Source organism: Erpetoichthys calabaricus, chromosome 9 (assembly GCF_900747795.2).
Source record: "Erpetoichthys calabaricus chromosome 9, fErpCal1.3, whole genome shotgun sequence".
NCBI classification, from domain to species: Eukaryota; Metazoa; Chordata; class Cladistia; order Polypteriformes; family Polypteridae; genus Erpetoichthys; species Erpetoichthys calabaricus.
The window spans coordinates 74,758,669-74,773,758 of NC_041402.2; the positions used below are offsets into that span (position 1 = coordinate 74,758,669).

The 15,090-nt window shown below is 40.1% G+C and overlaps 1 protein-coding gene across 3 annotated transcripts in view; it reads left to right on the forward strand.

Annotated features, from left to right (window-relative positions):
- Positions 1 to 15,090, forward strand: part of acsf3 (acyl-CoA synthetase family member 3) — a 194,929-nt gene that overhangs the window by 8,703 nt on the left and 171,136 nt on the right. The window contains exon 2 of one of the 3 annotated variants that reach the window (XM_051931665.1): positions 12,789 to 13,573. The exons of 1 other annotated variant lie outside the window; for it this stretch is intronic. In XM_051931665.1, coding sequence (XP_051787625.1) covers positions 12,863 to 13,573 — 711 coding nt within the window. In that variant the 5' untranslated portion in view covers positions 12,789 to 12,862. Of the gene's footprint in view, positions 1 to 12,786; positions 13,574 to 15,090 lie in introns of those variants that run through there. One more of the 3 variants, XM_051931664.1, reaches the window with a different exon arrangement.

A 15,090-nucleotide genomic window follows, 5' to 3' on the forward strand; every position in this document is an offset into this window, starting at 1 on the left:
TCTTCAAAACTTTTAAGGAACATTGAAATATCTTCGTAGTATGTGTTTAATTATTATATCCATTTATCCTTCCAGTGTCGCGCCAGCTCCAACAAGAATACAGCGCAAGGCAGGAACAATCCGTGAACGGAGCGCCAGCTCCTCGCTACTGCTGCGGCACCGTGTCCTCACATGTTTAATTATTAACAATATAGATTATTTAAATGAAGTTGAAGTTTTATCTGTATAATATAATAAACATATTTTGCTACATTTCATCTTAAAAATGATATCGTCATCATATGTAAATACGCGCTTTATAAAGTGGCTCAGGTTGTGCAATATTATAACTGTATTGCAAGTTACAGTGAGGTAATTGTACTTATAAGTACAAACAGTTCTTCAAGGAGCACTTGATGGACTGATTGAGTGCATTTATAGTTCTTGGGATGAAACTGTTTTTGAACCGCAAGGTACGTACAGGAAAAGCTTTAAAGTGTTTGCCGTGTGAGAGCAGTTCAATAGACAGCATGGCTGAGGCAGCGTGTGCTTGATGCTGTATACCGATAATTCTCTTTCCGATCAGCTGCTGTAGATCTGTGATTCCCCACTCAGACAGTGATATAAATACTCTGAGTGGTGCAGTGAGAGTAATATGGAAAAAGGTGATCCGCTGTGGCAACCCCTAACGGGAGCAGCTGGAAGAAGAAGAAGAAGGTGCAGTGAGAGTAACAACGCTAAAGCAGCTATGGTATTTGGAATAGTTTGGCCATTCTGTAGACCAGGGGTCTCCAAACTTTTCAGCCCGAGGGCCGCATTAACTATCAAACAGCAGTTTGGGGGCCGACTACACACTCGAGGTCCAAATAAAAAAGAATCAAAACATAGATGTTGTTTTTAATTATTTATTTAATATTATTTTATTCAGTTATTATTTAATAACACATTGATACACTACACATGAACACCTGTATTAGTGGGAATGGTGAAATTGTTTCCTGGATGCCAAAATAGCAGACATTTCTGGCTTTAGATTTGATGCCCCTAACATCAACAGTGACCTGAGATTATCATCAGACAAGTTTGTTCTCAAATTGTTCTTCACGTATTTCATTCTTGAAAATGTTTGTTCACACAAGTATGTTGTTCCAAAGATTGAAAGGTACCTTGATGCAAAAGTTTTGACATTAGGAAAGTCTTCCTGGGGCAAAAACTGGTAAAAACCCGCCAGTCCTTCTTTGAACTTGTCCCTAAGGAAGTCATTTGCTTGCAACTCAATGACCTCCAGCTGCAGTTCATCTGGGCAACTGGCCACATCTGCTTCAAATGGGTTTTGAAACAGTCTCACTTCTTCTGCCGTTGAATCCAAGTCAGAAAACCACTCCTGAAACTGCAGCTGGAGGTCTTTGATGATCTTGCATGCAAATGACGTGGGGAACTCAGCTGTTGCTTCAGCCATGAAGACCTTGCACTGCTGAAAGTGTGTCAAGTTGTTGGCCTGTACTTGTTCCAAAAACAAGACAAGTTTAGATGTGAAGGCATTTAGGTGGGTGTATAGATCAGAAACTAGATTTTTCTCTCCTTGTAGTTTTAGGTTCAGAAAATTTAAATGACTAGTTATGTCTGCAGCAAAGGCCAATATCCATACCCACTCTTCATCAGATAGTAATGGCTGTGGCTTGCCTTTACTTTCCAGGAAGTCACCTATTTCCTTTCTTAATTCAAATATTCTGCTCATAACTTTCTCACAACTTAGCCATCTTACTGCTGTGTAATATGGTAAATCTTGCGATTCTGTGTCAGTATCTTTCAACATGTCTCTGAACTGTCTATGGTTGAGCTCATGTGACCTTATTAAATTCACCATCTTCACTACAGGATTCAGTACACTGCTAATGTCCACATATTTAGCACACAAAGCTAGCTGGTGAATAATACAATGCAGGAACATTGGTTGTGGAATGTTTTTCTCATTACTCATCTGCTTCACTTGTCCAACCAAGCCTTTCTTTATGCCACTCATGTTCTTTCCTCCATCAACAGTCAGGCAACTGAGGTTCGTCCAGTCCAAGTTATAATCAGCAAATGTTTTTTTCAATTCATTGAATATATCCTCTCCGGTAACAGTGCCATACATGCTATGTAGGGAAGCCAGCTCTTGTGTTATGTTCATGTCTTCATCCACACCTCTAATGAACACAAGCAGTTGAGAGGTGGAACAGCTGTCCAGCGATTCATCCATTGCAATTGAAAAACGGCGAAACTTGCTTGCATTTTTCACTATTTGAGTCACAATGTTTTCACCCATGTCTGCAACACGGCGGGCAATGGTATTTGCACCCAAAGCTACATTCTTGAATTGTTTCGACTTTTTTGGGCAAAGTTCCTCAGCCACCTCCAACAAACATTCCTTCACTACTTCACCATCTGTAAACGGTTTGCCACTTTTAGCCAGGACGTAGGCAACTTTATAACTGGCCTTAGTTAAGGATTCATTTTCATTTGAGGATTTACTGAACAATGCCCTCTGAGATGTGAGTTGATTTTGTAATTTAGAAAATTTTTCGGCATGAACTTTAACCTCCAACTGTGCATATTTCTCCTGATGTTTGCTTCGATGATGACGGCGCAGGTTGTATTCTTTCATCACAGCCACGGTTTCATTGCAAATCACACACAATGCTTTCTCGCCGGATTTGATGAAGAAGTATTTCAAACTCCATTCTTCTTGAAATTGCCGACACTCATCGTCTGTTTTTCTTTTCCTCTTCTCGGCTATCGTTGGGCACTAAAATAAAGTGACTTCAACATGAATAAATAGTGAAACTGAAAGTATCTTGCACACAATATCGCTCAAAAAACCTGATTATGTGAACTAATTTCGTCGCAATTATAGCTGCAAATGACCCAAAACAATTTTTAAAAATTCTTATGATTTCTTAAGTTAAACTTACCTGAATATAGTCTGCAAATGTATCCACTTATGGTAGAGAGATTGTTGATTTTAATGTTTCCTCTTCAGAATATTCGGAAAATTCTTGTTAAACTAACGACATTCCCAATACTTTATACACACTGGCAAGTAATTACGCGAAGGAAATTATCACTAAATAAAATAGAGTGCAACATGTTTCACAATTAGACACTAACTGACACCAACACTTCCTCATCACAGCAGTCAACCGCAACTGGCAAACTGTGATCAAAATAATCAAGTCTTGAACAAGCAGCAAACCATTTAAAAACTCTGCCACTAGATGGCGTTATATCATCTCATTGACTGTGAACAGAAGTAGAAAAAGTAAGCAGCGAATAAGGTTTTGCAATGTGGTGATCGGTTGAAAAACATAACACACTACTGCGCGCCTCTATTTTAGTTCGGTAGAAACGTAACGTCCACGGCTGATCTTGGCAGGTTACACGTAAATTTCTGTAATTTTTTTCCATAGATAAAAAAGTCTCCACGGGCTGGATGAGAGGGCCTCGCCCGCGGGCCGTAGTTTGGAGACCCCTGCTGTAGATCATTATATTGTTACGGATAATTACAATCAGATGCCTTAAACTAATAAACAATATGCAGTTAGTTTCAGTGTATATGATAAAGCCGCGTCAGGGATGTGGATCTAAAAAAGAAAGGTAACCACACAGGAACAGTAGCACTGCTTTGATGCTGGGTGCCGCCAGTTTGCAAAACTGAGTGGAGAACTTGCGTACGCCAGGGTTGGAGCTACCGTGAAAATGTGCGCAGCTTTACACCAAGTTTAGGTTTTATACTTAGCTCTTTGAGTGTGGAAATGTTTGTACGCAACATTTTTGTGCGTATGTACCGTTTATACATGAGGCCCCAGGTCTGGTATAAAGGGAGCTACCTCACTTCACCTGATGAGCTGGAGTTGGGAGGAAAAGGACAATGCTTACTTGGAGGAGTGAAAGAAAGAAAGAAGCAATGAAGAAAGGGAAAGGAAAGAAAGAATTATGCTGTATTTGGAAGAAGAGACCTGTTGAAAGGTACTTTATTAAATTAAAAATAAGTTCATTTTAATCTGGAACTGTTGTGGTGTTATTGTGTCCATGGTTTAGGGCTCAGAGATGCCCCGACAGGCCACAGAATATACAGGTAAAATTCCGTTACAACGAACTGCCAGGGACCTAAAAAATATTTCGTTGTAATGAAAGTTTTTGTTGTAATGAGATTCTGTATTTGTCACTATAGTGCTTTCTTTAACTTATGTCCAGGCGTCTGCAATCATTTCAATAGCTTCTTTCGTGTTCATTTTAATCTTCTCCTGTCTACAAGTTATGCTGGCGAGAATTTTTCTCCGCATTTCCTTGCGATAATACACTTTTAGGGTGCGAATGATGCCCAAACCCAATGGCTGAAGCACTGCTGTGCAATTAGGTAGGAGGAATTCAACGCGAACATTATCTAAATGCGGAAGCATGTTGTGGGCAGCACAGTTATCAATCAGAAGCTGAATCATCCTTTTCTTCTTCTTCATATTGTGAGGTTTCTGATCTCTTTTGGGATACCCCCCACCCAACGGGAACGTCACGCTGAAGTGCATCCCGAAGCGCAATTGCCGCGTCTGTGGAAGATTGTTTGTCCATTGCTGGGGCAAGGCAGCAGCAGGCTCACAGCGCTGCAGTGAAGCGCCACAGAAGCAAATCCTAAAAGATTGTGGGCACGCTATAAATCCCTGTCTCCAAAACACGAGGCTGAGTCTCAGTACTTCAGCAAAACCAGCTTTATTCAGCTTGAAATAGGAACAGCACGGTTATTTATTGTAGCGTGATCTACCACTCTCCTATACACAGACAGAGCAGTCACGCAGGGTTGTGGCCAGGTTAGTGGTCAAGTAACCTGTTCCCTGCATTTACAATGTTCCTTGCATCACCCATCAAGATCTTTTCTGTTTGATTCAGTGCCGAGCCGCAGCAGAGCTGTGAGCCTGCTGTTGCCCCAGCAACATATAAACAGTCTTCCACAGGCGCGGTGATCGCACTTTGGGATGCTCTTCAGTATGTTGTCCACTTGGGGGAGGTCACAATAGATTTTAGAAATCTCACCTTTTCTTGAATGAGTGCCGGATTAATAGGAATGTTTCTTGAATGAGCATCACTGAACCACATAAATACGCCTTTTTCGATGTCTTCAAATGCAGCAGTTCTAATACATTTGCAACCCGAGATTTTTCTTCTTTTTTTGCTCAGTCTTTCAAGAAAGTTGACAGTGTCAATGGCTAAATTCCAAATTCACTGTCAATGTCTTTTTTCTTTTTGCCGCAATCGAGAGCTGCAGTTTTTTTTTCTAATATGAACTGTTATCATTTTTTCGTGTCTGCCATTTCTATAGGAGGATGACAATGAGTTAAATTCCAGTGGATGTTTTTCAAATGTTGCTGAGCAATAAGCAAAAGGTATCACTGAAAACCACTGAAAACAAAGACAGCAAAAAAAAAAAAAACGTCCGAAGAAACTTTTTTATTTTTTACAATGTTTCTGTTTGGGGATCGTTGTGCACAACTGAGCTGCGACCACAGAACTAACTGCTCTGTGAATGATTCATTCAGGCATTTCAAGGTCACTTCGTTGTAATTAAAGTATCAGCTGAATGTATTTTGTAGTAACTCGTGTCATATGAGGAAACTGTCGGGACCATAAAAATACTTCATGTTTCTCAATGGTCGACCAAAAATACTGTAGGGTGAAATCAGCCCTAACCCACCCCCTTCTGGGTAGGGTGGGGGTGATCTTGCAGTCTTGTAAGCTTGTTCATCAGTTGACACTCAGAATGACCACCAGAGGGCGAACTGGAGGTGACTGCCAGCATTCTTTATGTTTGAGCACCACATCGCCCCTGTTGCTTTTGAAATTAAATAGAGTTGGCTGGTTCTGAGCGTGAACTAGATGATAACATACATACAAGACTGCAAGACAGACACATTAGTGAGTCTTCATTGTTTGTTAATTTATTTTTAAAGTTGTGTTTTTGTTCTTCCCTGCGTGGAGTTTGCTTGTTCTCCCCGTGTCTGTGTGGGTTTCCTCACACAGTCCAAAGACATGCAGGTTAGGTGCATTGGTGATCCTAAATTGCCCCTAGTGCTTGGTGTGTGTGTGTTTCCTGCAGTGGGTTGATGCCCTGCCCGGGATTTGTTCCTGCCTTGTGCCCTGTGTTGGCAGGGATAGGCTCCAGCAGACCCCCGTGAACCTGTGTTCAGATTCAGCAGGTTGGAAAATGGATGGATGGATGGATGAAGTTTTTTTTTTTTTTTTTTAATTACATTTTTCTCAAACAATTACAAAAAAAAAAAAAAAAAAAAACTTTAATTTCCTCCCGGGCAATGCTGGGTATTTCAGCTGTATACAGCTCTATTAAGAAGCAATTGAAAAACTTATAGCAGCTGTAGCAGATAAGCCCCTCGTCCACCTCTCGGACCCTCAGGTACCACTCCAGACACGAGGTATAAACACAAGACTTCTTTATTATATAACAATAACGTGCACAAAGCACCCTCCACTCCACACTACTCATAAACACAATACAATACAATAATCACTCTCTCCTCCTCGCCCAGACACTTGCCACCCTACCTCCCAGCTCAGCTCAATGTCTGGGCTTACCCATGAGTCCTTTATACCCCCTGACCCGGAAGTGGTTCCTGCCCAACAGTCCACAGTTCCGTATTCCTTCTGGGTCAGGGTAAACAGTCCTTTTCTTCACCCTGGGAGCACGTCGTTTCTTCCCGTCACGTGACCATGACATACTCCCGGGTTATAGGGCACATACGAGCCTACGAGCCCCCTTACAGCGACGCCAGGTGGCCCCCAAGGTATCCAGCAGGGCTGCGTATAAAAACTACATAGTCCATGAGGCCCTGCTGGAACTCGGGGGAAGTTCATGCTGTTGGGAGAGCTCCTCCTGGCGGCCTGGGGGTGAGAGCCGGAATCGAAAGCCGGCAATCCACCACACAGCAAACAGTTATTAATTAAAATTGCCTGGTATTTATTAAAGGTTTCTGTCACCATTAAACTGCATGATTTAGTAAGTCTTGCACAGTATATTTCAGGAAGCACATTTCAAATGTTTGTTTTTGTATTTCATTTCTGAATATACTTTAATCATCTTTAATATGTAATCAAGTAATGCAGCAAAATTAAATTGCTGAATTAGAAAATTGTAAGCAAAATAATATTGTTCACATGTTATCTGACTAAATATGAAGTGTTAATAATACAAATTAGTTGTACAGGTAACAAAACAATATGTAATACTAACCACAGTCCCTGTTGAAGACAGGTAATCGCAAATATCTATCTATCTATCTATCTATCTATCTATCTATCTATCTATCTATCTATCTATCTATCTATCTATCTATCTATCTATCTATCTATATATATATATATATATATATATATATAATATATAATTCACTAAGCCGCCAGCAAGCAAGACACCAATGGAGCATGCAGGACGGAGCCACGCCCACCAACTCTGAGACCATTGGATACGACGACAACTCGCAGAGCCACGCCCACCAACTCGATGCAGCAACTCACAAAACACGGCGTTGTTCGAGTTTGTCTCTGCTATAGTCCACATGCACCTCTGAGCCACGTTGACTTTTCATTATTCTTTTCGGTTACAACACACGACCGCGTCCACCATCGCAAACTATTGTACACGCCATGGTCTTAAAGTTGGTGGCCGGGTCTCTGTGAGTTGCTCTTGCGAGCGGGCACATGACCAGGCGGTGTGTATGCTTTGAGAACGAGAGTGGACGCGGCAGGACCATCTAAGAAGAGGCATGTTTGTCGCGGATGTGAATCGCTGTATGCAGCATGTAAAACAGTTTGTTTGTCGCAAATAATTTGCCTTTTACTTTTACACGAAGACAATTTCCTGTTAGATTGGCCTTTGCGATGACAATTAATAAAGCACAGGGCCAAACTTTCAAAAAGATATGCATGTATCTGCCAAAACCAGTTGCAAGACAACCATGGGATACGCACGATATAGCCACGCCCACCAACTCACAGAGACCCATCCACCAACGCTAAGACGATGGGATACACCGACAACTCACAGAGCCACGCCCACCAACTCTAAGACCATAGGACGAGAACGCCTGCCCGCCCGCCTGACTGTTACCAGCATGTAAAACCATCGCAGCTTTTAACTCACAAACTGCAACAACTCACCAAACGTGTAAAACCATCGCAGCTTTTAACTCACAAACTGCAACAACTCACCAAACAAGGACACTCTGTCTCTCGAGGCATTCACACTGCCGGAAGACAACCATGGGATACGCAAAAAATAGCCATGTCAGTCAACTCACAAAGCCCAGCCCACCAACTCACACCCACCAACTCAAGCACGCGTCCACCCACGCTCTCAAGGCATTCGCAGTGCCTGCTCATGTGCCCGGACGCAACAACTCACCAACTCGCTTTCGTCTCTGCTACAGTACACATGCACCACTGAGCCACGTTGACTTTTCCTTATTCTTTTCGGTTTCGACTGCATTTCTATATATAATCCACCAAGTCGTCCGACCATGGGATACAGACGACAGAGCACCGCCCAACAACTCGAACCGATACAGAGACATGCCCACCAACTCTAAGAACATGGGACGAGAACACCTGCCCGCCCGCCTGACTTTTACCAGCGTTCATCGCAATGTACTGGAGTGTAAAACCATCACAACTGCTAACTCACAAACTGCAACAATTCACCAAACACCGCATCAGACGCTTTCTATATCTAAGAAGATATATAGATACTCATTATTCCCCGGCACGCGTCCACCCATGCTCTTAAGGCATTCACAGTGCCTGCTCATGTGCCCGGACGCAACAACTCACCACACACAAATTTTGCTTAATTTGACTCAACACGGGAAACCTCACCCGGCCCAGACACAGAGAGGATTGACAGATTGATAGCTCTTTCTCGATTCTCTGGGTGGTGGTGCATGGCCGTTCTTAGTTGGTGGAGCGATTTGTCTGTTTAATTCCGAAAGCGAATGAGACTCCCTACTGCTAAATAGTTACGCGATTGCCAACCGGTCGGCGTCCAACTTCTTAGAGGGACAAGTGGCTTTCAGCCACGTGAGATTGAGCATTAACAGGTCTGTGATGCCTTTGGATGTCCGGTACTGCACGCGTGCTACACTGAATGGATCAACGTGTGTCTACCCGGCGCCGACAGGCTTGGGTAAGCCGTTGAACCCCATTCGTGATGGAGACCAGGGCTTGCAATTGTTCCCCACGAACGAGGAATTCCCAGTAAGTGCGGGTCATAGGCTCGCACTGATTACGTCCCTGCCCTTTGTACACACCCACCAGACCCCGCTACTACCATGGTCGGGTGACTTGGTGGATTATATGTAGAAAAGCAGCCGGAACCGCAAAGAACAATGAAAAGACAACGTGGCTCAGAGGTGCATGTGGACTGTAGCAGAGACAAAAGTGTTGGGGGTGGGCACGTGAGCAGGCAGTGCGTACTGAACGATGATTGTATGTCGGTTCGTAGCGTTCATTGTTGCAATGTTACTTTTCTTGGTGGTTTATTAAATTACAAATTTTTCAAATGTTCATTTTTTTTCCCTGTGCTTAAAAAACATTAAAAAGCGGCGTGATTATGCGGCGTATACGCTGCAGGTTGGCTAGTTTAAATTATTCCATATCTTGTACTGCATATATTTTCGACACCTCCGTATTTGCGTGTGTCTGAACGTTTGATTGTATTTGCATGTGTCTGAGCGTATCTTCTCTGGCTCTCCCTCTCTTGAGTGTGTACCAGTAATTCCTGCAGATCCTCACCTCCTGTCTGGTTTTATACTTCTTGTCTTTGAAGGTGACTTTCTTAGCGTGCACCTTTACTCCTCCTTGTGTGTCTAACACTTGCACTTCCTCTTTCATTGTATCGCCAAAGCCAAACTGTCCAGTCACACCAAAACTAAAATGGTCCATCAGATTGCTCTGAAGAAGTGAAAACACAGTCCTTAGTTATTTATTATATAGTAGGTGGGTAAAACAAAGGACAACCTATTTAGATATGGCCTCACAACAAGCGCTGAATGCCCCTGTGGTGAGCCCACCCAAACAATGGACCAAATTCTCCATGAATGTTTCCAAGGCCCTACATCTACTGATGAAGATCTTAAGGATGCTAATTACGCCGCTCTTACCTGGATACGGCAGTGGCGTGATGATATGATGATTATATAGTAGACAGACAGATAAGGATAACATTCCAGTTCCCTATAAACATATTACAATTTGTATTACAAATACTGCAGAGTTTGAGTGCAGTATAGTGAGGAAATGTTTTTAATGATGAAATCAGTATCTTGTTTTACCAGTATCACTATCTTTTTATTTTCAGTTTTTATTTTTTGATTTTCTCTAATAACAAAATTATTGCTGAAAAATAATTTTTTGCTTTTCAGTGTCTAGACATTAATTTGCAAGTATTATGGATGTAAATTATGCACTTACTATGATCTACTTGAAGGCTGCTGCCAATTGTTAATCAATTAATCAGCTAGGAGGCAGCTTTACAGGTGAATGATGAGAGGGCGACTGAGAACAAATGTTACTGCAATTTTTACACACATTCATGGTTACATCCTCATTGTAATATGTATTGGGAAATGTGGGGGACAGATAATGCTGTTTCCCGATATATGTACAAGCTATTACCTTTAGCAACAACCTACTGCATTCTTTCCACATGCATAGATCTCTCAGTGACTAACAGATGTCTTCTATCTGTTTTATGTTCTTGTATCCTGTTTTTTTTATATCTCTACATAGAAGAACCTTGAGGTTTAGGAATGCAAGTAGTAAATGCACAAGCATTTTTAGATACATAAATATTATTTTTGGTTTTGATTTTTTAATACAGTCTTAATTGAGAAATGTGTGGTGTTTTGAATGAATACGTTTCTTGACATAAAGCTTTCCCAGACTGGAAAGCTTATGGATTTTGAGCTTCACATAGTATGTGAATAAATGAATATTATAGTTTTCTATAGTGTACTCACGAATGCAATAGTTTACTGGCAAAGAATAAATAAAAAAAATATTAATGGTTTTAAACGTATTGAATTTTCTTCTCTTAATGTAGACATACAGTTAGGTCCATAAATATTTGGACAGAGACAACATTTTTCTAATTTTGGTTCTGTACGTTACCACAATGAATTTTAAATGAAACAACTCAGATGCAGTTGAAGTGCAGACTTTCAGCTTTAATTCAGTGGGGTGAACAAAACGATTGCATAAAAATGTGAGGCAACTAAAGCATTTTTATGCAATCGTTTTGTTCACCCCACTGAATTAAAGCTGAAAGTCTGCATTTCAACTGCATCGGAGTTGTTTCATTTAAAATTCATTGTGGTAATGTACAGAAGCAATATTAGAAAAAAGTTGTCTCTGTCCAAATATTTATGGACCTAACTGTATAATTAATCACACCCACTTCCATGTAGACTATTACAATGAAAAATAATAGCTGTTTGTAATTTGTAAAATAAAATAAAAATAAATTTATCATTAATTATGTTTGCTTTATATTAAATAAAATAAATAAAGACTCTGTTAATGATGTGAGTAGAATAGTGTTAACAGGTACCTTGTAGAAGTAACTGTGCCAAATGTAAAATTCAGGGTGAAATTCTTCAGGCTTTGCAAGACCTCTATGAAAAAATTAACATTGAACTTTATAAAATCTGCTAAAGCACAACATATTTAATGTAGCATTGGATTTGCTTAATCCAATTGAGGATCATGGGGAACCAGAGTTTTTCCTTGCAACATAAACAAAAGAAAAAGTTCTACTACACTTATCCTCTTGAGTCTGTTTGTGGCAACATGCCAAGCTGGACAGAACAGGCCACTCTAACCTCAGCAACTTCTGCAGACATCTGTATGGAGAATTGCCCGACGCTCCCAGGCCAGTCAGGAGATTACGGTGCCTGTGGGTCTTCTCTAATGTGAGCCATGCCAAGTGCTCCTTTATTTTATTACATAAAAGTAAGCTTTTCCCTTTGAAAATGTTATGTACAGTAGTATTTTCTGTGTTTAATTTTGGATTAAATTTATAATCATTTTTAAGCTAGTTCCCAAAGAAATTAATAGACAAGATTTTCTGGCTTTTTAAAACAAAAAAAAAGAATGGTCACAGCCTAAGGTCATGATTTTGGATGCAAAGTTACAACCTATTTATAGCAGCTTAGTGGGATAATAAATATTTCAGTATAAGGGATGTACATTAAGGTATATATTTGTATTTCATTTATTAATGTTTTTCTATATTTATAACATGATATTCTCAAACATGCTTAAGCTAATTTAGAGGAGCTGCAGCCTATAAAAGTTTCAAGTCAGGTTTACTATGATTTATCAATTAAATAAATGTAAACTAGAAACAAAACACACTTTATCATTAGTTTAGGTGCAACCTAAATTAACTTATTGCCATAACACAACATAAAATAATTACAAAATCAGTCTAAAGGATAAATGCACTAATTTGAGCAAAGGGCAGAAAGTATTACTCCACTGCATTGCGCGGTCCACCTAAAGGTGCCTAATTAGACTTGTCAGCTGAGCCAAGATGTATATGTTTGGGTTTCGAAAGGAATGTTATGAATAAGAAAGGGGCAATGTAAAAACTACACACATTAAGTGAATGGGTTTGATCTGTGAGGCAGCAGCATATGCTTGGACTGCGTTAAGAAGAATAGTTTTTCTATTAATACAAATTTAAGTAATTTTTCAATTTTATTTTTTAGGTTAATGATTCATAACTGATTCATTGAAGAAACCTTTTTATGAAGATAAAAAAAAATACCCTGCACCAGTCAGGATGGTTTTCTGTTTTTTCCAACAAACTTTAATCTCTCATTTTTACCAAAATCTAACTTTTAGATTGTTTCATACTGAAAGGTTAAGGGGTTTGGTGAAAAATGTTTTGAACTTTAGTCAGAGAAGGTCATGCTTTCAATTGAAGTCTCAGTCCTGGGAAAACAGGATAGTACCTGTATTCACCAGGGCCAAAGGTTTTGGCAATAAGATTGCTGTTGTTGACTCTACTGGAAGACACACATACCAAGAGCTGTATAGGTGCAGTGTGGAGCTGGCCAAGAAGATCTTTAAACTGCTGCCTTGCATGAATGGAGATGTGCAAGGAAAACGCATTTCCTTTTTATGCCCAAATGATGCTTCTTATGTGGTGGCTCAGTGGGCCTGCTGGATGTGTGGTGGAATAGCTGTGCCTCTATATAAAAAACATCCAGTAACTGAACTTCAGTATATCATTGAGGATTCACAGAGCTCACTTATTATTGAGGGAGGATCGTGCTCTGGAGTTCTAGAACCTCTTGCTGGAAAATTGGGTTTGCCTTTCCTAAGCGTCCCTCGGACATCCTTCCATAGTTTCAAAGAAGATACTGACATTGGGCATGAAGATCCATCTGTTGCTGATTGGAAAGGGAAACCTGCTATGATTATTTATACAAGTGGGACAACGGGCAGACCAAAAGGTGTACTGACTACTCATCAAAACATCCAGGCAATGGTATGTGTTCTTTTGATTTTTAACTGAAACTTGTTGGTTTATTGCATTTTGTATGAAAGAAAAAGGAAAAAAAAAAACAAGAAAGATGCAACTAACCCAAAACACTATTTAGAGAGTTGGTATTATTTATCTTTTACTGTTATTATTTTCTACTTTGTCATTAATTGTAGTAGGTCTTTTCTTTGATAATCCATGATCAGGAAATTAAAGTTTCTTGAAAGTATTTTTAAAAAGAATATATGTACTCATATAGATAGATAGATAGATAGATAGATAGATAGATAGATAGATAGATAGATAGATAGATAGATAGATAGATAGATAGATAGATAGATAGATAGATAGATAGATAGATAGATAGATAGATAGATAGATAGATAGATAGATAGATAGATAGATAGATAGATCGATCGATCGATCGATCGATCGATCGATCGAACGAACTTTATTTGTCCCCAGTGGGAAATTTGGCTTTTTACAGAAGCTCTTTAAATAAATAAGTACATAATTAGGTTTATACATGAATGGCGTGCAAAGTATTCAATCCCCTTGAAAGTCATCATAATCTTCTGCATATACTGTAGGTATGTATATATATATATATATATATATATATATATATATATCTATACTAATAAAAGGCAAAGCCCTGACTGACTGACTCATCACTAATTCTCCAACTTCCCGTGTAGGTGGAAGGCTGAAATTTGGCAGGCTCATTCCTTACAGCTTACTTATAAAAGTTAGGCAGGTTTCATTTCGAAATTCAAAGCGTAACGGTCATAACTGGAACCTCTTTTTTGTCCATATACTGAAATGGACTGCACCTTGCTGGCCGTGGGAGGCAGAGTTGCATATCGCGTCATCACGCCTCCCACGTAATCACGTGAACTGACTGTGAACGCAGTACGTACAAAACAAGGAAGAGCCCCAAAGAGCGCTGAAGAAAACATTCATTACACAATTGAGAAGGCAGCGAAACAATAAGAAGCGAAGCACGGTGTAAACCGTAAGTTTAAATTAAGTTTATAGAAACGCTCCCGCTGCCGTTTGCAATACCATATTCGCGAGATTCAAGTTTAATGAGAAGACACGAGGTATAAACGAGATTTGGATCACTTTGTAACGGAGTTACAATTGCTGTAGCGAGAAACTTTGAAGTACCAGGTCTTGGCTAACATTAAATAAAGCTGTGGACATCGCAACATCACACAAGAGAGCGGCTCACGTGAACTGACTGAACGCAGCAGGAGTGATCACTTCGCTACTGTGGAAACAAAGCACGGTGTAAACCGTAAGTTTAAATTAAGTTTATAGAAATGCTCCCGCTGCCGTTTGCAATACCATATTCGCGAGATACAAGTTTAATGAGAAGACACGAGGTATAAATGAGACTTTGGATGACTTTGTAACGGAGTTGAAATTTGCTGTAGCGAGAAACTTTTAAGTGCCGGGTCTTAGCTAACATTAAATAAAGCCATGGACATCGCAACATCACACAAGAGAGCGGCTCACTG